The 22,167-nt window shown below is 53.9% G+C and overlaps 1 protein-coding gene across 11 annotated transcripts in view; it reads left to right on the top strand.

The window, feature by feature from the left end:
* Positions 1 to 22,167, top strand: part of Arhgap23 (Rho GTPase activating protein 23) — an 88,618-nt gene that overhangs the window by 36,892 nt on the left and 29,559 nt on the right. For 8 of the 11 annotated variants that reach the window (XM_020159188.2, XM_074045912.1, XM_020159189.2 and 5 more), the window contains 10 exons: positions 3,394 to 3,555; positions 6,244 to 6,283; positions 7,594 to 7,689; positions 7,888 to 7,966; positions 8,092 to 8,146; positions 10,987 to 12,151; positions 13,634 to 13,789; positions 14,006 to 14,117; positions 14,268 to 14,325; positions 15,633 to 15,776. In XM_020159188.2, the coding sequence (XP_020014777.2) occupies positions 3,394 to 3,555; positions 6,244 to 6,283; positions 7,594 to 7,689; positions 7,888 to 7,966; positions 8,092 to 8,146; positions 10,987 to 12,151; positions 13,634 to 13,789; positions 14,006 to 14,117; positions 14,268 to 14,325; positions 15,633 to 15,776 (2,067 nt within the window). Of the gene's footprint in view, positions 1 to 74; positions 209 to 3,393; positions 3,556 to 6,243; positions 6,284 to 7,534; positions 7,690 to 7,887; positions 7,967 to 8,091; positions 8,147 to 8,198; positions 9,883 to 10,986; positions 12,152 to 13,633; positions 13,790 to 14,005; positions 14,118 to 14,267; positions 14,326 to 15,632; positions 15,777 to 22,167 lie in introns of those variants that run through there. The other 3 variants (XM_020159192.2, XM_020159191.2, XM_020159193.2) reach the window with 3 other exon arrangements.

The following is a 22,167-nucleotide window of genomic DNA, read 5'->3' as shown; positions in this document are numbered from 1 at the left end:
GAGCCGGGGCGGCGGTCGCGCCCGGGGACCCCCTCCCGCCGCGGCGCTCGTGGGCAGCTCCTTGTGGCGCGTGGAGCGCGCGGGGGTCGGGGGCTGGCGCTGGGAGCGCGCCGTCGGCGTGGACTGCAGCGCCCCGGAGCCGCGCTGCCTCTGGCTGCCCTGCCTCAGCCACAGCGACCACCAAGCGCCCGGGCAGCGCCGAGCCAGGGTGAGCGGCTTGGAGCTAGCTGGGTTGGGGGCCAGGGTCCCAACTCACTGAGACTTTCGAGCTGTGTGCTCCCTGCATTCCAGGACTGATGTCCTTAGCGTGGGGAGTGAGTGAGGTTGAGAGATGGGGCTGAAAATGGCAAGGTTTGTGGCTCGGACTTTTCCCTGGGTTCTGGATGAGACTCCTCCAGTCTGGGTGGTGGCCTCCCAGGTGGTTTACAGGAAGTGGAAAGATGGAAGGGAACTGATTGTTGGAAGAGAGACCAGGCATCCAGGAATCCTGCAGCATTTGGGCTGGCAGGCAGTCCAGTCAGAGCCACTAACCTGAGCAGCGGGCTCCACCCCACCCTCCCCCTGGTGGGACCCTGGGCACAGGGCACATGAGGGCTTCCTAGTGGGCAAAGGAGACAGGTTCAGATTGAACCTTGGAAGGTAGTAAGTGATCTCAGGGCGAATGAGTAGTGGAGGCTGGGGTAGGGGGCAGTATTTCTGATGTCCGGGATCTACCAGGCTGGTAGGCGTGAGTCACAGTGGGCACCATGCCCAGCCTAAATGTTATGCTCTCTGCAATGACCTCTTTATGCTCCTGGGGGGAGGAGCAGGACTCCTGGGTTCTAGTTCCTGGTGTTGCCAATGCACTGTGTATCCACATCTGCCCAGTTTGTGACCTGGGGTCTTTTGCCCTTCTCCCCGATCAGTTGTTATTTCTGGCTGTCTTTTTCTTTGCTGACAGGATGGTGAGGGTGAGAGTATTTGCAATAGATCTGGGCCAGGAGAATTTAATCAGTAATGTCTCCTGGCCCCCTGGGTGTCTCCTTGACCTTCCCCTGTCTCTGTGCCTGTATCAGAGAGGCAAAGTTAGGGAGAAGTGAGCTGTACGCTTTCCCAATCAAATCACGTTTCCTAGTTCTTATTGCTGGATTCTCTTCTGTTTCTGTGCCTATCACCTCTCTTCCTGTCACCCAGTGTTGTCCCCAGGTCAGAGGGGAGGAGAGGAAACCTGCATGTATAGTAGCATCAAGGATTGAGGTTAAATATGAGGAAGAACTTCCTACAGGGGAGCCAGCAGCTGGGTCTGGGTCCATGGTGTCTCCTCTTCAGGCAGGGGTGTGGTAGCTGTGGCAAGAGATTATTGACATTCTCAGGTGCCTAGTTGGGAGGGGTGAGGAAGGGTGAGGAAGGGGGAGAGGCAGAGATAAGGGAGGGGGCACCAGTAGAGCTTGGGAGAGGATGGACCTGTGGGAGGAAGGCAGACCCACTACCCTGGATTATAGGCAGGCCCCCCAGGGAGTGACACCCCCATTCAGCTGGCAGTTCCAGGCAGGATGTGTGCAGGAGGAGGAGTAGGGGGGCGTGTGGGGACCTGTCCCAGCCACTTCTCATCACTGGGGCAGCTGGTGGCTTAAACCTTAATCCAGGACACCAGCAAAACAATGGGTCCTGCAAACAGCTTCTGCTCCCAGCTGTGTGTGGGGCTGGTAGAGGGAGTGGGAGTGGGGCAGCTCACACTAAGGAGGAACACGGGCTTCTGCAGGAGGACCAGTGGTGGGGGTCCCCTAGGTCCTTTTCTTTTCCTGGTCAGTTCCTTGTCAGCTCAGCAGAGATAGGAAATCCAGGGGATTTCAGACCTCAGCAGAATTTCCAGCGACTCTGTTCCTCTGGGCTCCCCAGACCCCCATGGGATGTGAGGCTCAGTGGAAGAGGCCATACTAAAGCTACAACTGGAAGGAGTAGAAGGGACATCACTGGATCCCCTGCCTGATTCTGAATCCCTGAACTGTTAGTGGTCTAGTTTTGCTTGGACCCTTCTGGGAATGGGGGTTCCCAACCTCACCCCTGTATTTTTCCAGAACATGTATGACGAGAATACTGCCCTCACCTGGAGCTTCACTCAGCTTCCTTGTGTCCAATACCTGGATCTGTCCTCTGGGACTGTCCTCTGGGACTGTATGCAGCTGCCTGTTGCCCTGTTCTCTCTCTCTCTCTCTCTCTCTCTCTCTCTCTCTCTCTCTTCATCTTCTGAGATTTAAGGATCTATCCCTTCCCCAGACCATGCAGAAATTCCTAGCAAAGGGCTGCTCACACATGCAGCATGGCTCTCCCTCCACTGGCTGGGTGAGTCTGAAGTGGACAGAGCTGGGATGCAGGTGTTTTTGAGCTTTCTCCAATCGGTAGAAGGAGAACTATGCAGGAGCTCCTCAGCCCAGATCTGTCAGGCTTCTTCTCTGGTACCCAACCCTCAGTCTTTTTCCCTGTAGCTGCAGGGTCAGGCTGGGCAGAGGAATGAGGGGTGGAGACATTTGCCCCCTGAGGGTTTGGATTAGGGGCCACCACTAGCTCAGGTTGCGTTATGTGGGAGCTGAAGAGTCTCTGGGAGAGGCCTCCTAGCTTTTCCTGCAACCACTTCTCTGCTCCTATCTTCTCCTGTCAGCCCCTCTGTACACAATCTCTGACACCCTCCTGTCTCCCATCATTCTTCTGAAGGCAGTCTTCTCTTAGGAATGTCTGTCCTCTTGCCTCCTGCCTGAGAAACAGCCCCTTGTGGCCTCCTAAACTCTTGTCTTCAGACACCCTGCCATGTCATCTAGGGGAATCCCAAGTATTCTAGCAGGTTGGACAAAGGGCAGTGTCCCTCTGCACCACTGAACCAGCCAGGCCTCTGGACTGGGCTCTGGGACCTCGGGAAGTCCCTTCAGTTTTCTGTCCACTCTCTCATGGCTCTTCCCCATGTGTTCCTGTTGTGGTTCCTGGCTGCATCTGTGTGCCAGTCTGTGTGCACTGATGTGTGTCTGTGCTGTGCGTGTGTGTGCATTCGTGTGTGTGTTGTGGGTGCACGTGTGTGAGTGCTTAGACAACAGCAGGCATTTCCTGGCAGGAAGGTGGTGTGTGCAGTGCCTGGGACATGGTAGGTGCACAGTGAATGTTTGCTGAATGAATGCCTGGCTCTCAGCAAGTTATTTCCTTGGAGGTAAAGGCTTCAAAGGGTACTGAAGGGAAAACAAAGAATGAAGACGTTGTTGGGTTGATGAAGGTAAAGAGGAAGGAAAGAGCAAAGAGGTCAGGGCAGAGAGAGGGTGCCTGGCTCTCTGAGGCCAAGGAAGCCTGGCAATCCCTCTCAGGTCCTAGGTGACAGGAGTAAAGGTGCCAGCCATACAGCACTCACTCTGTCTCCCTGTGTTTCCACAGCTGCCACTGGGCCCGAGAGATGGCTTCTCTCCTGGGCGCCACCTCCCCTGGCAGGGGCCGAGGACACTGCTACTGCACAAAAGTCTCCAGGATGGCTTTGGTTTCACCCTGCGACATTTCATCGTGTACCCACCTGAGTCGGCAGTGCACTGCAGTCTGAAGGTATGCCTAGCTCACTTCCCGGTCAGTCCTGTGAAGCTTCATGGAACTTCTTTGTGCTAGAACCCTCTCAGAGTGGCAGTCCTTCCTGGGCCCTTCTGCTGAGGCCTAGGAGGAGGACTGCAGAAAAGCGGAGCCAGCTGGGACTGGACATTGGTGTTGTGAGGCTGTAAACAAACTCCCTAACTTTCTGAACTGTGTCTTCTCAGAAGGGAATAGTAGCTGGTTCAGGGCAAGCGACCCAGAGATGGAAAGTCACAACACTCACCCTCCAGTGTAATGCATGGTAACCTTTAGAAAGGGAACAACCGTCTTGGGAAAGATGAAGTTCCCAGGACTCCTTGTCCATTGGCTGCCTCTGATCTGGGTCTCCTAGCCTTGTCCACAGCTTGAGCTGTCAGAGAATCTATCCAACACACCTCTGGGACCCCTCCCTTAGAGCCCCAGGCTGGTGCTGGTCACAGTTTTGTGTGCTAGAAGGAGCCCTAGGCAGAGATGAAGGAGCCCTGGGCTCCAGTCCTGATGCAACTCCCAATTTACTGTGAACTTGGGGCCACCTCATCCCTCTCTGACCCCTTTGCTCCTAATGTAGCCTTAGGGTATTTTTTGACTTAATCCCTAAAAGCTTTACTAGCCCTAATGTGAAAGTCAAGTTCTCTGACTCAGGGAACCAGGGCTCCCCAAGGCTGTGGGCTGGGGGAAGGGGTCGATGAGGGAAGAGGAAGGTGGGAAGAACACAGGAAGGGGGCCAGGCAGCAACCAGGTTTCCCCACAAGGGTCCTGCTCCTCCCCCACTTTTCCTGCAGAGAAGGAGACAGATTTATGTTGGAGTCAGTGAGCTCCCTCTCCTCTTCTCCCAGGTCTGGGATCAGCCTGCATAGCTGTTGGGGATCTCTAGCTTGAGGACCTTGGTCCCACCTGCCAGAAACCCTAGGCATTGGATGTGACTGTGTCTGTGTGTTTGCATGTCTCTGAGTGCACACATGCATGCATGTATATTGGGCATGGACTTGCATGTGCGTGTATGTGTACATATGGTGTCTGCAAATTCATGTTGTGCGTACAAGTCACCGCAACTCTCTTATGTATGTCTGAATGGGGGGGGGGTGCCTGCATAACCGTTCTCATCAGCTGATGGTGTATGGTTCTGCCCACCCCTGGATGCCCCAGCCCCTTAGTTCCCTGGAACCCCGTCCTTCCTTCTGCCCTTCCCCAGAATGTCCCTCCTTTCTGATCCCTGCCATCTTCTCTTAGGGGGATCCTGCTAAGGGGTGACAGTGGCAGAAACTATGTGCAATGGTCTAGGGCAATGAGCATTCTCTCCCAGGGGGCACTGGCAAACTCTGAGGCAGGACAAGACAGAGATGGCTCCATCTCCTTTCCAGAACCTGCCCAGGACTGGGAGGGGCTTTGGCCTGGAGGCAGGAGGAGGCTCAGTTCTCCCATCCTGAAGCCTGCAGGAGCTCAGCTGTCCAAATGCATCCGTTTGCCTCTGCCACCCGCTCTCTGTACTGTCAGTTTACATCAGGGGTAGCATACCGCACACAGGAGGCAGGGCAGAGGGCCTGCGCTCTAGCAGTGCCCAGTGCCTTCCTTGATCTATCCCGACCTGGTTGGATTGCCAACAAGTTGTGGGTTCTAACCCTAGCTTTGCTGCTGAGTCTCTGAGTGGCCTTGGACAAGTCATACCCTATCTTCTGTAAAACCTGTGGAGAGGGTTGGACAAGATGTTGCCATTGGCTGGGGGCATGGCTCAAGTGGTGGAGCACCTGCCTAGCAAGCACAAGTCCTGAGTTCAAACCCCAGTACTACCAAAAAAAAAAAAATTAAAAAAATAAAATGAAATAAAACCCTAGTACTGCCAGAATGATAAAAATGTTGCCAAAATGCCCGGTTCAGCTCTGAAATGCCACATCCTACTGGCCTTGCCTATCTGACATCCTCCTAGTTCCTCCTCAAAGCCAGTGCCCTCCTCCTCACCAGAATGGTTCCCAGGGCCTTCCAGTATGTCTTCTTGACCCCCTGCACGTGGCTGCTAAGATCCTGTCCCCTGACTGCTCCCTCTTCTCTCCTTTCAAAACTGAATGCTTTAATCTGACTTCTGCCACTTGCTGGTGTTGACCTTCTGCTTTAACTCAGAAGATCAAGCCCTACATGTGCCTACTTCTTCCTGCAGCAGGGCGGGGGGTAGCAGCATACCCCTTTCCCCTCCCCCAGATTGCCTTCTCCAGACACTCTCAAATGTGTCTTAAAATTCCCTCCCCCTCAGGGCTGCTAATCAGCCCTTCCTGTCCCATTCTCCAGGAGTGATAGCACTGTTTGCACTTGTCAGGCTGCTTATCTGTGTCTGCCTGGGTCTTCTGTGTGTTAGGGTGTGGAACCTTCTCCCTCTGCTTGGGGGCTCTCCAAGGGGTAGGGGCATGGTCCCAGGTGGATTGGGGGTTCCTAGACATCTGGTTGGAATGCTAGGATGGTGGGATTGGCAGGTGTGAGAAGGAAGCGTATGTTGCTGGGGAACTTGGCCCTGGGCTCAGTGCTCCAGCTGACAGCCTTTCCACTCCTTCCTGCTGGCTAAGTTGGAAGGAGATAAGGGGTAGCTGGAGCTTGCAGAGGGCCCTCTCATGCCACATGCCGTTGATGCTGCTAAGGGCTGGACCCAGGGCCACACCTACCTCTCTGTTCCCTGTACAGGAGGAAGAAAATGGAAGCAAAGGCAGAAGCCCAGGAGGAGGTAAGGGGTGGGGCAGGGTGGCAGTGGTCCCAGCACTCAGCTCTGGTTTCATTTTCTCTCCTACTTCCCAAGTCAGCCCCACCTTCCTCTCATGTTCTTTCTCTTTTCTGTGTTCCTGGTCTGGCCCACTCTGAGCATCTCCTCCTTATTCTCTCTGTCCTCCCTTTCTCTGTCCTGACATCTGTCTCCCTGTGGGCTTGTCCCTTACACAGACATATGACAATCCAAAGACAGGGCAGCAGATGGGCATGTGCCACCTGGTCCCTCCCCTCCCTCCAGTTTCTCCCAGCCCAGACCAAAGTCCCAGCCTCCCAGGCTGGGTCTGCAGGGCTGGGGGCCAGGGGTGGGGTGCACTGAGCAAGGGCTTTCCTGGTAGATAGTCAGTAAGGGTCTTGCTGGGAGTAAGGGGACCCTGAGATCTTTCATAAAATGTGTGCTTAACCCTCTTGCTGTTACCCTTGCTACCCCAGGGGTCTACTGAAAGTTCCCAGGCTCCCCAGGGAGTCAAGGCAGAACTCCCTAAACAGGCAGCCTTCTTGCCCTGCTGCTGTGCAGCCATGCAGACACTGTCCTCCTGAGTTCCTGTGCCATTGGCTGTGTTGAGGGAGGAGCCACCTCCCCTAGAGCAGGCCTATTTTGAGGGTGGACCAGCTGGGAAATATTGTGGGGGTATAAAGGGATTTGTGTCCATTCCAGTGTTCTCAGGCCTCTGTGTGGAGCCCCTCCCACCCCTGCCCCTGGGGAAGTGAGAGGGTGGGAGATGGGAGTGTTGGGTGTCTCCCTGGGTCTGTGGTGTGGGTGTCTCCCCTGCCATGTGTCTTTAGGACCTGACATGGGCCCCTGGTATGGTGCCCTTTCCTTGGTCTTGTGACTTGTATGTATGACTCTGTCTCCACAGCTAGTGAGCTCCAGAAGGGCAAAGACTGTGTCTATGTGTCTGATTTAGCCTGGTTTCTAGCATGATAGGGACACGACAGGTATTTTCAGGGCAGCTTTGTGTTTCCATGAAGGTTTTTGTTTTCTTATGGTGGCTTCTTGTCTGGCTCTGTGCATCCATGAGTTTGCTTCCAGTGGCACTCAAATGGCAGAGGGCCTGCTTACAAGCATGAGGCCCTGAGTTCAAACCCCAGTACCACCACCAAAAAAAAAAAAAAAAAGAGTTTGTTCCCAGTGTCCCATAGTTGTGTGGCTCTGTGTGCTTGTGTCCTTGTGAGTGTGATCATCCTGAGTGTGTGTCCCCTGTGTGTGTAGCTGTGCATGGGTGTGACCTTCAGCAGCCACCCCCAGTTAACCTGGCTGATGCCCACCAGGACCCTCCCCCCGGCACCGCCTGGAACCCATGGATACCATCTTTGTCAAGAATGTGAAGGGTGGTGGCCCTGCCCACAGGGCAGGGCTTCGCACAGGTAAGCTGTCCCAGTTTCCTGGTTCACTGCACCCTTCTGGGGCTCTGCTCCCTACCTTCGGGTTAGGATGAGATTCTTGAGTTTAGGTATTTGGGAGGCACCTATCCCCCATTGTTATCCATACCTGGCACAGGTGTCCCCACTTGGGGCCATTGACACCCCTGGCCTCTCACATGTGGCTCCTTTCCTTGTCTCCAGGAGACCGGCTGGTGAAAGTGAATGGGGAGAGTGTCATTGGGAAGACCTACTCCCAAGTCATAGCTCTGATCCAGAATAGGTGAGCTCCTCCTTCTTCCTCCTCCCACAGGAGCTTCCAGCCTACCCCACTCCCTGCCACCAGGATCCCTATCCTCCCAGACCCTGTTGTCTTGGCTTGGTCTGACCCTTTCCCTGTCTCTGCAGTGAGGATACCCTAGAACTTTCCATCATGCCCAAGGATGAGGACATCCTCCAACTGGTGAGTTCTGCCCCAGAAGCCTCAGAGGCAGCATATAGCCCTTCTCTCTGGTTCCCTAGTTCTCATTGGTTCCTGCAGGAGGCAGAGAAGGAAACACAGCCTGGGATTGCCCAATTGGGGCTGTAAGGCCCATCCCTGGGCTGGGGCTGGTTGTTGCTTCATTCAGGGCTGCTCTGTGTTAGGGAGAGGGGAGGTGCTGGCCTTGGCAGGCAGAATTTCTGCCAGGATATCTAGAAGGAGGGTGGCCCAGCGGGCCCTGCAAGACTGGCATGTTCCTGTTGCTCCTGTGAGAAAGACTTGTTCCCTATGCCCCCCTCCTCACTTTACCTGAGTGTCCTTGCAGGTGTGTCCACAGCCCCCCCAAATCCTTATGCAGCACACCACACTGTCATGGGCATCACTCACTACACAAGGAGAACACCAGATACTCAAAATAAACTACCACAGTACCACCCTTCATACACAGCAGTACTCTATAATACATAGTGTACCAGGCCCAGACCACAACACATACCACACCAGGCCCAGGCCACAAGACAGAGAACCCCGCAATGGTAGTCTGCCCCCAAACACCACAGCACATCACAGTACCTCTGCCCTCACTCAAGACCTCATCACTTGCTCACCATCAGCTCCATTTCCCACAGCACACACACAACATATCATGATGTGGATATTTGGACTCCATGCCACCATGATGTAACACCCACTGGCATGTTACCATACACTCACGCCCACAAACATCATTATCACAGAATCCACAACTTACCCCATACTGATGTGTACCCACTCTCCCAGGCACCTAGAATTCACCATGGAGTGCACTACTCAAGGGCATGGCCCACAGTTGGTGCATAAAGCATACCCAGAGCTCTGTGCCTCGAGTTCAGCTGTGTCTTCCCTGCCCAGTGCCCAGTTCCCTGGCATCATGGGTTCCAGCCAGATGTCAGCTTCCTTGCCCCTGAGGTCACTGCCCCCTGGGGGACAGCTAGGGCCAAGCCCATTGCTGGCTTGGGCCCTGGATATGCTCTCATAATCACTGTAATCACAGTGCCATGCTTGGCATACCCCTCTGATAACCTCCACCCCGACCTCAATTGTCCCTTTGCTCTTCCTCGGAAGGGGAGGAAAGAATGGGGCCCAGAGAGGTGGATGGCTCATCCCAAGTCTCAAAGGCCCAGCCTGTACATCTCCCCCCATGCTGAGGTGAGACCAATTATGCGGGCACAACAGGGAGGGGTCTAGGATATCCCCCCCACCCCGCCAGATGGCAGGGGCAAAGCGGGTGGCAAGGGCAGTAACCTTGAGCTCTGCTACCCAGGCTCAAGTGGGCTGGCAGCCCAGATGTTAGCATCTGGGGGCCTCTACTAGCTCCCCCATCTCCAGGCAGCCAGAGGGTGGGGCCCAGGCATTCCTGTGGTTGGAAGCCAAGGCTGGAGGCCAATCGGGCGGCAGCAGCTGCTGACGCCACCACCGACGCTACGAGGCCCTCCACACCCATCCTCCCTCCTCCTCCCGCCAGCCAGCCAGCCAGCCAGCCAGCCAGCCGGAGAGAGAGGGGGCGAGGGGGAGCAGCAGGGAGGGCAGACCAAGGGACCAGAGGCCTGGCCAGGGCAGCGGCAGTGTGTGGGAGGGCCAGCCAGGGCAGGGGTGGTGGTATGGGAGTAGGCAGGATGTTGTGGCCGCCACAGTGATACAGGGAGCACCGGGAGTCCACAGGATGGCAGAAGGGAGAGGTATGTGTGTCCCTGCTGGAGGGGCTAAGTGTGCGGGGGTGCGACTAGCTTGTCCTCATCACATGATGTTTGTGCCTGGAGTTGGAGGGGTAGTTATTTGTGTGTCTCATTGTGTTTGCTCTGTGTGTGTGTGTGTGTGTGTGTGTGTGTGTGTTCAGGGTGTGTACCTTCCTGTGTCTCCTGTAGTGTGGTGTGTGGTGTGTTTGGGTTCCTCCTCTCACCCTTTGATACTTCACCCTGAGACAGGCCCCTGGAAGCTTATCTAGGACCAGGCTGGGCCCGGAGTACAAAGCTGCTGTCCCTGGGGGCTGCCTCCTTTTTTGGCTGGGCCTGGGCACAGGCCCTGTCACTACTCAGCAATGCAGCGTCAGCCTCAGCAGCCAGCACCAAATTCTAGGCCTAAGGGTGACAGAAGGTGGCCCAAGGCCCCTCAGCCAGTCTGACCCATCCTCCAAGCTGGCCTCTAGGGAGCAAGGAGTGGGCAAGTTTCCTCATCACCCCCAGGCACAGAGGCCAGGCCTCAATTCCCCATCCTGGGATTGGAGGAATAGCAGGCTCTCCCAGTCTCCGCCTACCCCTAGCCTACCCCACCCTGGACACGCCCCTCAGCCTGCTTTCTTCTGTCATCAGCCACCTTGACTGGTCTCTGCTGGAGTTTTCCAGCTCCACCACAGGGGCTGTGGGCATCCTGGGACATAAGGGAGCAGCGAGGACTAGGCAGAGGCCAGGATAGGGGGAGGACCCCAGGAAACAGATGTTGGAATGTTTGTGGCTAAAGGCTGTCCTTGTCATAAGCCTTAGAGAATTCCCGACTCTTTCTTGAGAGAGAGAGAGAGAGAGTGTGAGTGTGTGTGTGTGTGTTTGTTTGTGTGTGTGTGGTGTGTTTCTCTCTTTCTTTCTCTCTGAGGCCTCTTACTTCTTTGTCCTTGCCCTGGACTCTCTGTGGAGTCTACATCACCACTCTCAGCTGTTCAGGATGTCCCTGCTTAGTCTTAGGATGCCTCTCCCTTCAGTCTCCAGGGGATCTTACCTCCTAGAGCTGTTGAAGCCCTGCTGTGTGGCACCTGTTTGGCCCTGCTCATTTACCTCTATATCTCTGGCTAGGCCTACTCCCAGGATGCCTACTTGAAGGGAAACGAGCCGTATTCTGGAGAGGCGCGCAGCATCCCAGAGCCTCCCCCACTCTGCTACCCCCGAAAGACCTACGCCTTGCCAGCCCGGGTATCTGCCTGGGCCACTATGGTGCCTGAGTCCATCTCAGCACTGCCCAGTGACCCGCGGAGTCCTGCTGCCTGGAGTGACCCAGGGTCCCGTATCCCGCCTACCACTCGTACTCATCTGGATAACTCTTCCTTGGGGATGAACCAGCCCCGCCCCAGTCCTGGTGCCTTTCCCCACCTCCCCTCGGAGCCCCGGATGCCCCATGCCTTCCCAGAGCCTGGCAGCCGTGTGCTCCCCAGCAAACTGGAGTGCCAGCAAGCATTGTCACACTGGCTGTCGAACCAGGTACCCCGCAGGGTGGGGGAGAGACGGTGCCCAGCCATGCCACCTCGGGCCCGCAGCGCCTCTCAAGACCGGTTGGAAGATGTGACTGTCCACCGCCCATGGCCCTGTTCCACCTCCCAGGATGCCTTGAGCCAGCTGGGACAGGAGAGTTGGCACCGAGCTCGCTCAGACGATTACCTGAGTAGGGCCACTCGCTCTGCTGAAGCACTAGGACCAGGAGCACTGGTGTCACCTCGCCTCGAGCGTTGTGGGTGGGCTTCCCAGCGTCCATCTGCACGTACCTCTGCCTGCCCATCTCGGGACCTGTCGGGGCCTCAGGCCCCACCCCCACTTGGCCTGCAGGGCCTGGATGACATCGGCTACATCGGGTACCGGAGCTACAGCCCATCATTCCAACGCCGGACTGGCCTTCTGCATGCACTCTCCTTCCGGGACTCACCCTTTGGGGGGCTCCCCACCTTCAACTTGGCCCAGTCTCCTGCATCATTCCCACCAGAGGCCTCTGAAGCACCCAGGGTTGTCCGGCCAGAAGCCAGCACCCGGGCCTTGGAGCCTCCTGCTGAGGATTGCCGAGATGAGGTAGTCCTGAGGCAGAAGCCTCCAACGGGCCGCAAGGTCCAGCTGACTCCTGCACGACAGATGAATCTTGGATTTAGTGATGAGTCCCCAGAGCCAGAGGCCAGTGGGCGAGGGGAACGCCTGGGCAGGAAGGTAGCTCCTTTGGCCACTACCGAAGACTCTCTGGCTTCTATTCCCTTCATTGGTGAGTGATGGCATTGGGACTGTCTTGGGAGATTAGTTGTCTGTGCCCTGTTGTACCCCACCCACTTGTCTACCATGCACAAGACTATGCACTCTGGGCTAGGTGCTGATAGAGTCGTCTTGTTTCCCTGTCTATCCATCTGTTCATCCATCTATCTATTCTTCTGTCATTCTTCTATCTTACCTCTCATTCATTCATCCTTCCAGCTATGTTTCCATCCAATTTTTCTTTCTTCCCTCCCTCCTGTCCTATCATTCCATCCATCCATGCAGCAGCTAGCCATTCCTCCTTCCTTCTTTCCTTCCTTTGTTCATTCCTTGCTTCCATTCTTTCTTTATTCCATCCTTTCTTTGTGTTTTGCCCTCTTTGTTCTTTCCATCTACCCTTCATCTCTCTAACAAATATTTGTGTCAGGCACTGTGCTAGGCTCTGGGTTGTCCTGGGGGAATAGACAGTAAACCAGTGGCCTCTGAGTGTCATGGGGAGCTCCAGGAGGACAGGGAAGGGCTGTGTGGCTCAGACTGGGCGTGGTAGGTATGGAGAGAATCTTAGAGAAAGGACGTTTTGGCTAAGACTTAGAGGATGAGAAGGAGGTAGTTAGGGGAAGAATGTGTAAGGAAAGACTAGGATATCCAAAAACACTGCAGTGGGAGAGGCAGGATGCTCTTTCAGGTCCTGAGGGCCCTTCCTGTCCAAGGTTGTGAGTGCCTTGGACTTTACTCTGGAGCTGAGGGAGCTGCAAAGTTGCCTGTAGAATGGATGGTGAATAAGGGGGAGGCAGGAGGGCAGAGAGGCTGGGGTGATTCCCAGCTCTCTGGCCTAGTTGGAAGGTAGTACCTCACCCTCACATTGGGAATGGAGTGGCAGGAAAAGAAAGAAAAGTTTAGGGCTTGTTGGATATGAGGCCTCCCACCTGTGAGGGAGCAGGCTAGGCTGGGCTAGGTCTAGGAGCTTGAGAGAAAGACAAAGATGCAAGATAATGACATTGGGAACAGGGGTCCAGAGAAAGTCGCTGCAGCTGGGAAGTGAGGGATGAAGGAAGAAGCCTGGGGAGGGTGGAAAGACACTGTCAGTAGCCTTCAGTTGAGGGAAGCAGAGCCTGCTTTACTAAATCACCAGATTAAGGACAAGGTCAGATACTTCCAGTAGGAGGGGGTGATATGGCCCCTGCCTTCAGGGAGCCTCCAACCAGTGGGAGACAGTCTCCCAGTATGATGGGGGAGACACAGTCCCTTCATCAGGAAGCTCCCAGTCTGATGGTAGCCCACCTGGAGGATCGTGCTCAGTCCCACTCCTGGGTGCCCTCATTGTGAGGGGAGGCTCATCCCCTGCTGAAGAGAGAGATTTCCTGGCCACAGTCAGGTGGACATGTAACACTGGCAGAGAGCATGTGGCCAGCCTTGAAGGAAGGGGCCCTGGGGTTGGTAAGGTTGGGGAGGGTCAAGTAGAGTGGCCTTCATACCTCCCATCCTCTGCTCCCAGATGAGCCCACCAGCCCCAGCATTGACCTCCAGGCCAAGCACGTCCCCGCCTCCGCGGTTGTCTCCAGTGCCATGAACTCAGCCCCTGTCCTGGGCACCAGCCCCTCCTCACCAACCTTCACCTTCGCCCTTGGTCGCCATTACTCACAGGACTGCAGTGAGTGTCTCCCACCCCTGGAACTCCCTCTCCCTTGCTGCCTGGTCCCCAGGGGTCTCTACTGGGTCTTCTGCTACCCTCTTTCAGCTGCTTTTTGGTCCTCTTGGGGCCCCATGGGGAGCGTCCTGCCTGGCTCTGCCCAGAAGGGAGAGCTCCAGGGCAGCTCCCCAGCTGCTGTGCCGCTGACCCTGAGACCCCATGGGGGTGGCTTTGCAGGCAGCATCAAGGCTGGCCGCCGCTCCTCCTACCTGCTGGCCATCACCACGGAGCGCTCGAAGTCCTGTGACGACGGGCTCAACACCTTCCGGGATGAGGGCCGGGTGCTGCGGTGAGGCCCTGTGTGGATGTGGGGTGGGGATGCCTTTGCCACCTGGGCCAGTTGCTCCCTAGGCAGGGTCCTGGGGTTGGGTGGATGACAAGAGAGTGAGGTCCTTGCCTATGCTTCCCACAGCCCTCACCTTTGGCCTTTGCTTCCCAGGCGTCTGCCAAACCGCGTACCCAGCCTGCGGATGCTCCGAAGTTTCTTCACGGATGGGGTGAGCAGCAAGTGTGCACGTGTGTGTGCAAGGGTGTCAGCCATGCCTATGGCTCCTGTGACCCAAACTGAGCCACTCTGGCTCTTGTCTCCTTCCTCCCCTCACTGCTGTGCTCACATGATCCACCCCCTTTCTGCAGGCTCAGAAGTGACTTTACAACATTGTGCCTCCCACCCAAGCACTATGTCTCATCTGGAAAGCCCCTTTCTAGTGCCCTTTACCCCAAAACTGCACAACTCACTTTTTCACTTTGGTTGGGACTTTTTAGGCCTGCTCTAAAATGCCAGCCTCTGTCCCGACATTTCATGTCCCCCTTTGCTACTTTGTGTGATTCCCCACACACTTCTCAGGCTATGTACACCCTTAGGCCTGTCTTCTTGCCCACCTCTCTGCTGAGGACAAGCTCAAAGGAGTGGTCTTTCCTTTGTTGTGTTCCCTGCTGGATCCTAGTGCCTGCTACTCTACTTTTCCGGGGAGGCACTGTGATGTTTACTTGGTGGATTCAGCGGACAGCCTGAAATTCACCCTGGAATTTAGGGGGACACAGGAAAGATTGACAGAGAAATTGGGGTTTCTAGTCTCTGGACCTTGGATGGCAAAGAATCAGGGTTGTAAGGGCCACAGCTCTTTTTATTTTTTTTCCTGTGGTGCTGGAAAACCCAGTGCCTCACACATATGTTAGGCAAGCTCTCTATCACAGAGCTACAGCCTGAGTCCCGCAACTCTTCTTGATTATTGATAGACTGCAAAAGTCGTCTTAATTGCAAACCTTCCATATCTGTGGTTAGTTTAGCACCTTCAAGATATCGCCACCTGGCTTGTTCTTTATCACTTCCTTGGCTTACTTAACTCTCCCTTGACATGGTCCCTCTGTCACTGGAGTCCTGTTGACACTATCACTTCCTCTGTTTAACTCCTTGTGGACATGACTACCTGCTCCACTCACTCAGTCTTTGTTGATGTTCCCACTTCCCCTGTTTACTTAACTCCTCGTTGACACAATCGCTTCCTCTGTTTCCTTAATTCCTTTAAGGCTGTAAAACTAAAGGAGGTTCCAGATTGGCTTTTCTAGCATGGTGAGGCATGTGGCCTGCTGGCCTTTCCTCCTTTCTGGCTTCTCCATTACATCTCATGACCTGAACAGAAATGGTCCAGAGAGGACAAGCAGGGCCTATGAGGTCACACAGCACATCAGAGTGTGGCACAGACATACACCAGGCCTGTGTGGCTGGGAGTGGTCCATGGGTTTCCTGAGATGCTGGTTCTGTGGGAGCCACCCTAAATTGCCCTCTGTTGTCTCTCTGCAGTCTCTGGACAGCTGGGGTACCTCCGAAGATGCTGATGCTCCCTCTAAGCGACATTCAACTTCTGACCTCTCAGATGCTACCTTCAGTGATATCAGGAGAGAAGGCTGGTTGTATTATAAGCAGATCCTCACCAAGAAGGGGAAGGTAAGGTGGGCTGAGGAATGAGGTGGGGGCGGATGGAAGCTGACTCTGGTGGAACTCTCCAGCCCCTCCTACATCTACCCTGCATCCTCTGGAGCCAGGAAGAACCAGTTAAGGCTATAGCCTGAATGATAGAGGTTAGAGGCTCAGAAGAACTTCCAGGGAAGGGGAAATTAAAGAAGCACTGGAAAGTAATTAGCAAGAGAGGCAATTTTTGCTGTGGGATGGATCTGATTAAGTTGTGTTTGGATCTTGCCAAAACCATCCCACAGTGATCCTTGGTTGGCAGATCTCCCTGAAAATGGTTACTGGGGCTCATGAAAAAAGAGCAAGGCCAGAGCAATCTTCATAGGGGAACCGAGGCCCAAAAAGAAAGCAGAGCTTAAATCTTCACAGGGCTGCAGAGTGCTCAGTCTTCATCCTAAGAGCAACTGAAACCCTTGGGGCTCTTTGGGGAGGGAGGTAGAACTTTCCACCATGTTCACATGGCTTCCTGGGAAGACTTAGAGAAGGGCCATCCTGGAGTAAGGAGACCAGTTAGGCTGGGTATAGTGGCTCCCTCCTGTAATCCCAGCTACTAGGGAAGTAGAGGTAGAAGAATCCCAATCTGAGACCAGTGGGGCAAAAGCACAAGACCTTTTCAGAAAAATAAACTAAAGCAAAAAGGGCTAGAAATGTGTCTTAAGCGAGAGAACCTGAGTTCAAACCTCAGTGCTGCAAAAAGAAAAGAAGACCATTTAGAAGCCTCCACAGAGATCCAGGTGAGACAGGAGTCTGAACCTGGGGCCCAGAGGGGTAAGGACTGGGGAAGGGGTTACAGTGAGGACAATTAGGACCCCAAAGAGAAGATGGGCCTGGATCCCTGGAGGATGAACCTCAGGCCAGTGCCCTGGGCTGGGAAAGAGAGAGGAGAGCTCTCTGCGGCCCTCTGCTGCCCTCCAGGTCATCCACACAAAGCTGGCAGAGTGGTTAGGACAAATTTGGATTTGACTCTGGATGGCATGGCATATTTTTCTGGGGGCTTAGGACTCACTTACCTGTGACTCAGTGTTCTTAACTGTAAATGGAGCTGACGATCCCTGTTCTGAAACCTGTTGCTGAGGATTTAAAGAAGTGGTCTATGCAAAGGTTTCCCAGCACTGGATGCTTGGGAGCTGCTATTCTGCCTTACTGCTATTACAGGTGTCCTTCAGTATCTGTGAGGGATCAGCTCCAGTCCCCCGACCCTGTAGATTCCAAAATCCGCAGATTCTCAAGTCCCTGATAGAAAATGTAGTAATAGTCAGCCTTTCAACCTTTGCACATCCTCCCATATGCTTTTTGTTTGTTTGTTTGTTTGTTTTTCTAATGTGGTTTTGGGGTTGAACCCAGGGCCTGTGCATGCTAGGCAAGTGCTCTACCACTTAAGCCATGCTCCCAGCCCTTCTCCCATCATCTCTAGATGACGTAAACAATGTACATGTCATTGAACAGTTGTTAATGACAAGTTGATAATGCTTATGGAATAATGACAAGAAAATGTCTGTACGTGTCTAGTACAGACAAATTTTTTTTCTCCAAATATTTTTGGTCCATGGTGGTTGAATCTGTGGATGTGGAATCTATGGATCCAGGGGCTGATCCTGTGGATCCAGGGTTTTCCACCCTGCTCCTGGGAGTCTTGTGGAATCTAGAAAGAACATGAGCTTTGAGACAGACAAAGTTATTGCCCAGCCACATTATCAAGCTCATGGCTTTGGAAGTGTCCTTGTCTTTTCTGAGCCTCCCTTTTTTTTTTTTTTTTTTTGTGATACTGGGGCTTGAACTCAGGGCCTTCACCTTGAGCCACTCCTCCAGCCCTTTTTGTGATGGGTGTTTTCAAGATAGGGTCTTGCTGAACTGTTTGTCAGAGCTGGCTTCAAACCGCAACCTTCCTGATCTCTGCTTCCTGAGTAACTAAGATTACAGGCATGAGCCACTGGTGCCTGGCTAAGCCTTCATTTTCTGATTTGTAAAATGGGGCAATGTTACGCTCCTTCAGGGGTATTTGTGGGGATGAAGTGAGTCCAGACAGGACCAACACCACTGATGTGTGCTAAGGTCCCCCGCTCAGTCTCTGTTGAGGTTCTAAGGATTTAGGGTAAGGGAGCAGGCAGTCTGCCCTCCTGGGGTTCATGACCACATGCACAGAAAATACATGTTGCCCAATTGTGACAAGTGCACAGACTGTCAGAATAGGAAGTTCAGGGGTCTCATTGTGTGAGGCAAGTAGGTGTCCAGAAGGCTGAGGCATGAAAGAGCAGGAATCTACACAGCAGTGAGGGAGAGGAATGGTCTGGGGGAGTTGCCCTTAGGGAGGGCCTGGGGAAAAGGCAGGGTATGTGTGCTGGAAGCCAGGATGTCTGGAGCACTCTGGGAAAGAGGTGGAAAACTAACTAGGTGGAAGTTGGTGGCTGCTGAAGCATCTGGAACCTAGATAACCCTGGGAACTTCCCCTATCCAGTAGTCTATAGAGGTGTGGAATGGGGAGATGTGTGACCCAGGAGACAAGTGTGTCTGTGACAGGAGGCAGTGTTGTTGCTCTTGTTCAGGTGTGTTGAGGGGAGGGGCTGATGAAGGTCCTGGTGTGGGACTGGGGGAGGGGTCCAGTTAGAGATTCTAGGGAAAGGGTAGCTGGGGCCTGTTGATGACTAGGAGGGGGTGTGGAAAGCAGAGGAAGTGGCATGGTTCCTGAGTCTTTGGCTTGCGCTGGGAGATAGGTAGAGGGTGGTGGATCCCTCCTCTGAGCCACTGGGGCTATGTGAAGTCAGAGGACCTAGGGACATAACCTGGCAGTAGTGACCTGAGAACAGAGACTCCTAGGGTGTGGCACTGGGGGATGTCCACCTGGGGAGAGCCTTTGCCCATCAAGTATACATAGATATATGTACACCTTCTCAAGGAGAAGGCCTTGAGAGGAAGTAGGGAATAGGGAAGTGAAACTGGCCATGGAGACCAAAAAGAACCATCAAATGGCAGTCACAGTAGGAGTGGGAGGCCTTGAGAGGGACAGGGCAGCTAAGTGAGCTGAGCAAGGGGAGCCACGTGTGGACAAAGCCCTCTAGTCTACATTCTGAGCCACTTTGAACATCTCCCAAAAGCTCCTGACCCCTTTTCCCAAGTAACCTGTCTTAAGCTCTTGGTGGCCCCTTGGCAGCCCAGCTTTCTTGGCAGGAACTGATACTGGTGACCAGTTGTGGAGTATACGGGCATGGCCCAAACCCAATGTCACTTGTTCGCTTGGTGCCAATGGCCTAGGAGTTAGAGGAATGGTCCTGACTTAGCTTCAGGCCCTTGGTCTGTCCAGGGTCCTGTTTGCTGGTATGGTGTCATCTCAACCCCTCCCACCTCAGTATCCTTTATTTTTTTTTGGTGGTACTGGTACTAGGCTTCACACTTGCTAGGCATGCACTCTACCACTTGAGCCATTCCACCAGTCCTTTTTGTGTTGGGTATTTTCAAGATAGGGTCTCGAGAACTATTTGTCTGGGGTTGGCTTTGAACTTCAATCCTCCTGATCTCTGCTTCTTGCACCTGCACCTGGCCCCTCAGCCTCCTTTCAGAGAGTGCTGACTATCAGGCAGAGGACAAGGAGGTTCTGCGTGGCGCATCTCTGCAGCCAGTGTTAGCATTCGAGCTGGATGCCACTGTGGAGACTTACCAGATGAACCTCTCATTTTACTGGCAGGAGACACGAATGCCAGGGAAGGATTAAATCATGGACGCATCAGTCCAGTGCTATCCAGCTGATTTAGCCCAAGAGGGCCTTGGCACACTTATATTCTCTCTGGAGAAATCTAGCCATTCTGTTATGAGGACCGCTAACTCTGCTCTGGGCATCCCTGTCATGGAGTTCTGTGGTGGTGAGCGGGGCTCATCGGTGGGGATCAGCCCAAAGGGAGGCTAAGTGCAGGCTGCATCCACCGTGCCCTTTACCTGACGGGGACACAGAGACCCTGCACTCAGGAGAAGCTGAGGATCATTGATCCAGCTATTCAGGAAACATTGGTGAGCACTTAGCCTGCACCAGGCTGTGGACTGTGAAGGTAAGAGCACAGACAACCTCCTGCCCTCAGTAGCTTGCTGTTTACTAGAGAAGTCCACAACCGGATGTCCTGACATTGCAGGGGCTGCTTTAGAGGAGAAAATGGTCAAAAAAGGCCTCCCCCAGGAGACCACGTTGGTGACCTTGGAACACAAGAAATAGGCAGCCACATAAAGAAGTGAGAGAGGACAAGGTGCCGATGGCTCACGCCTGTAATCCTAGCTACTCAGGATCAGGAGGATTGCAGTTCAAAGCCAGCCCAGGCAAATAGTTCTGCAAGTCTATCTCAAAAAAACCCTTCGCAAAAAAGAGCTGGCAGAGTGGCTCAAGGTGTAGGCCCTGAATTCAAGCCCCAGTACTGCAAAGCAAAACAAAACAAACAAAAAAACTGGGTGTAGCTCACTGGTAAAACCCTTGCTTAGCATGTGTAAGGAACTGGTTTTGATTCCCTGTGTGTGTGTGTGTGTGTGTGTGTGTGTGTGTGTGTGTGTGAGAGAGAGAGAGAGAGAGAGAGGAGACCCCTTCCCACAGAAGGAACAATCAGTGCAAAGGCAGGAAGGGAATGGTGTGGCAGTTCATGGGCAAAGACATTGCAGCCTGACAGAGTGAGAAAGGGGGGAGAAGAAGAGTTGTGTTGGACCTCTGGGGCCTTTGATTTAGTTCAAGGGTGATGGGCTCCTGTGAGAGGGTGCTGTGCAGGGGAGAGGTGTGCTTATAACTCTCACTTTAGGAAATGATCACTAGACAGGGGCTGAGGAGGCAAAGACAACTTGGGAAGGTCTGCTATTGTCCAGGTGAGGGGTGTTGTTGGCATGGACAAGAAGGTGGCAGCAAAGGTGATACTCTGGTGTTGGTGGCTCACACCTGTAATCCTAGCTACTCAGGAGGCAGAGATCAGAAGGATCTCAGTTTGAAGCCAGCCCAGGCAAATAGTTCCTGAGACCTTATCTCAAAAAAAAAAAAATCATTAAAAAAGGGCTGGTGGAGTGGCTCAAAGTGTAGGCTCTGAGTTCAACCCCCAGTACCACAAAAAACAGAAAATGATACTCTGGAAGCAGAACAGTTGATGAGTTAGACATCAAGGGTGAGGAAAAGGAGTCAAGGGAACTCCCAGGTTTCAGGGCAACTGAGTGGATTGACAGCTGGAAGAGGTGGGGGCAGGGGGTGGAGAACAAGTTTGAGAATCCTGAGTCCAGTAGTGAGCATGTAGCTTGTGAAGTGCCTGTGGGACATGCAGGTGGAGGCGCTGAGCCCCTGCAAGAGGTTCAGGACAGGGCTGTGGGAATCACCATTGTAAGCGGAGTTGGTGTAAAGCCCTGAGGTGTGTAGGGAGAAGAGAGCCCAGGACAAAGCTCTGGATGCCTCATCCTTAAGAGCAGGTCTCTTACTTTTCCCTCTGTTGACGTTGGGTGGGATAATGCTTTATTGTGGAGGGCTGTCTAGGGCATGGTGGCTGTTCATCCTCGGCCTCTACCCACTAGTTGCCCTCCTCCCTCCCTCGTCTCCAGACAAATGTCCCCCGGGGACGGTTTGCCCTAGTTGAGAACTGTAGGCATACAGGATGTGTGGAGGGCGGTGGAGGAGCCCAAGAAGGAGTTAGGGAGATTAAGAGGAACCACAGAACATGGATCCCAGATGCCTTAGGAAGCTGGATGCTGGTGGCTCATACCTGTAATCCTAGCTACTCAGGAGGTAGAGATCAAGAGGATCGAGGTTCGAAGCCAGCCCAGGCAAATAGTTCCAAGAGACCCTATCTTGAAAAACTCTTCACAAAAATAGAGCTGGTGGAGTGGCTCAAGGTGAAGGCCCTGAGTTCAAGCCCCAGTCCTGAAACAAACAAACCCAGATGCCTTGGGGAGGGAGGAGGGGGAGGCCCTGTCAGATGCCATGGAGTAGTTAAGACAAAGGGAGGAAGTGGCCTGGCCATATGTAGTCCCAGATGACCCTGACTGGAGCCTCTGAGCAGGGGATGCTGAATGAATGGAGCCTTGAGTGACAGGCAGAGAATTGGGGACAGCTTCTCCCTGAGAGTGTGGGCAGCTCCTGACCAGTTTTGCTGTGAAGGGCGGCGTGCACCAGTAATGGCTTGATGAAAATTTATCTAAGGAGGTTCCCTCAGGGTGGTGATGTGCCCTCCCAGAGCCTCTACTAGGAGGTCCCTGGATGAAGATGCTGGCCTTTAGAGTGGGAGGAAGTTGGGGGTCCTCTGGGAGGTTGAGAGATGGGTAGGTGGGTCCTAGCAGTGGAGCTGAGAGAGATTAAGTGGGCAAGATGTTACTCAAGTGCACTTGAGATGGGTTGGGGTTCTTGGCAGGAGTGGGTTGGGCTCTG

The sequence above is a fragment of the Castor canadensis genome, chromosome 11 (assembly GCF_047511655.1).
Source record: "Castor canadensis chromosome 11, mCasCan1.hap1v2, whole genome shotgun sequence".
NCBI classification, from domain to species: domain Eukaryota; kingdom Metazoa; phylum Chordata; class Mammalia; order Rodentia; family Castoridae; genus Castor; species Castor canadensis.
The sequence above is the reverse complement of the archived record's forward strand: the minus strand, read 5'-3'. Positions and strand labels throughout refer to the sequence as shown.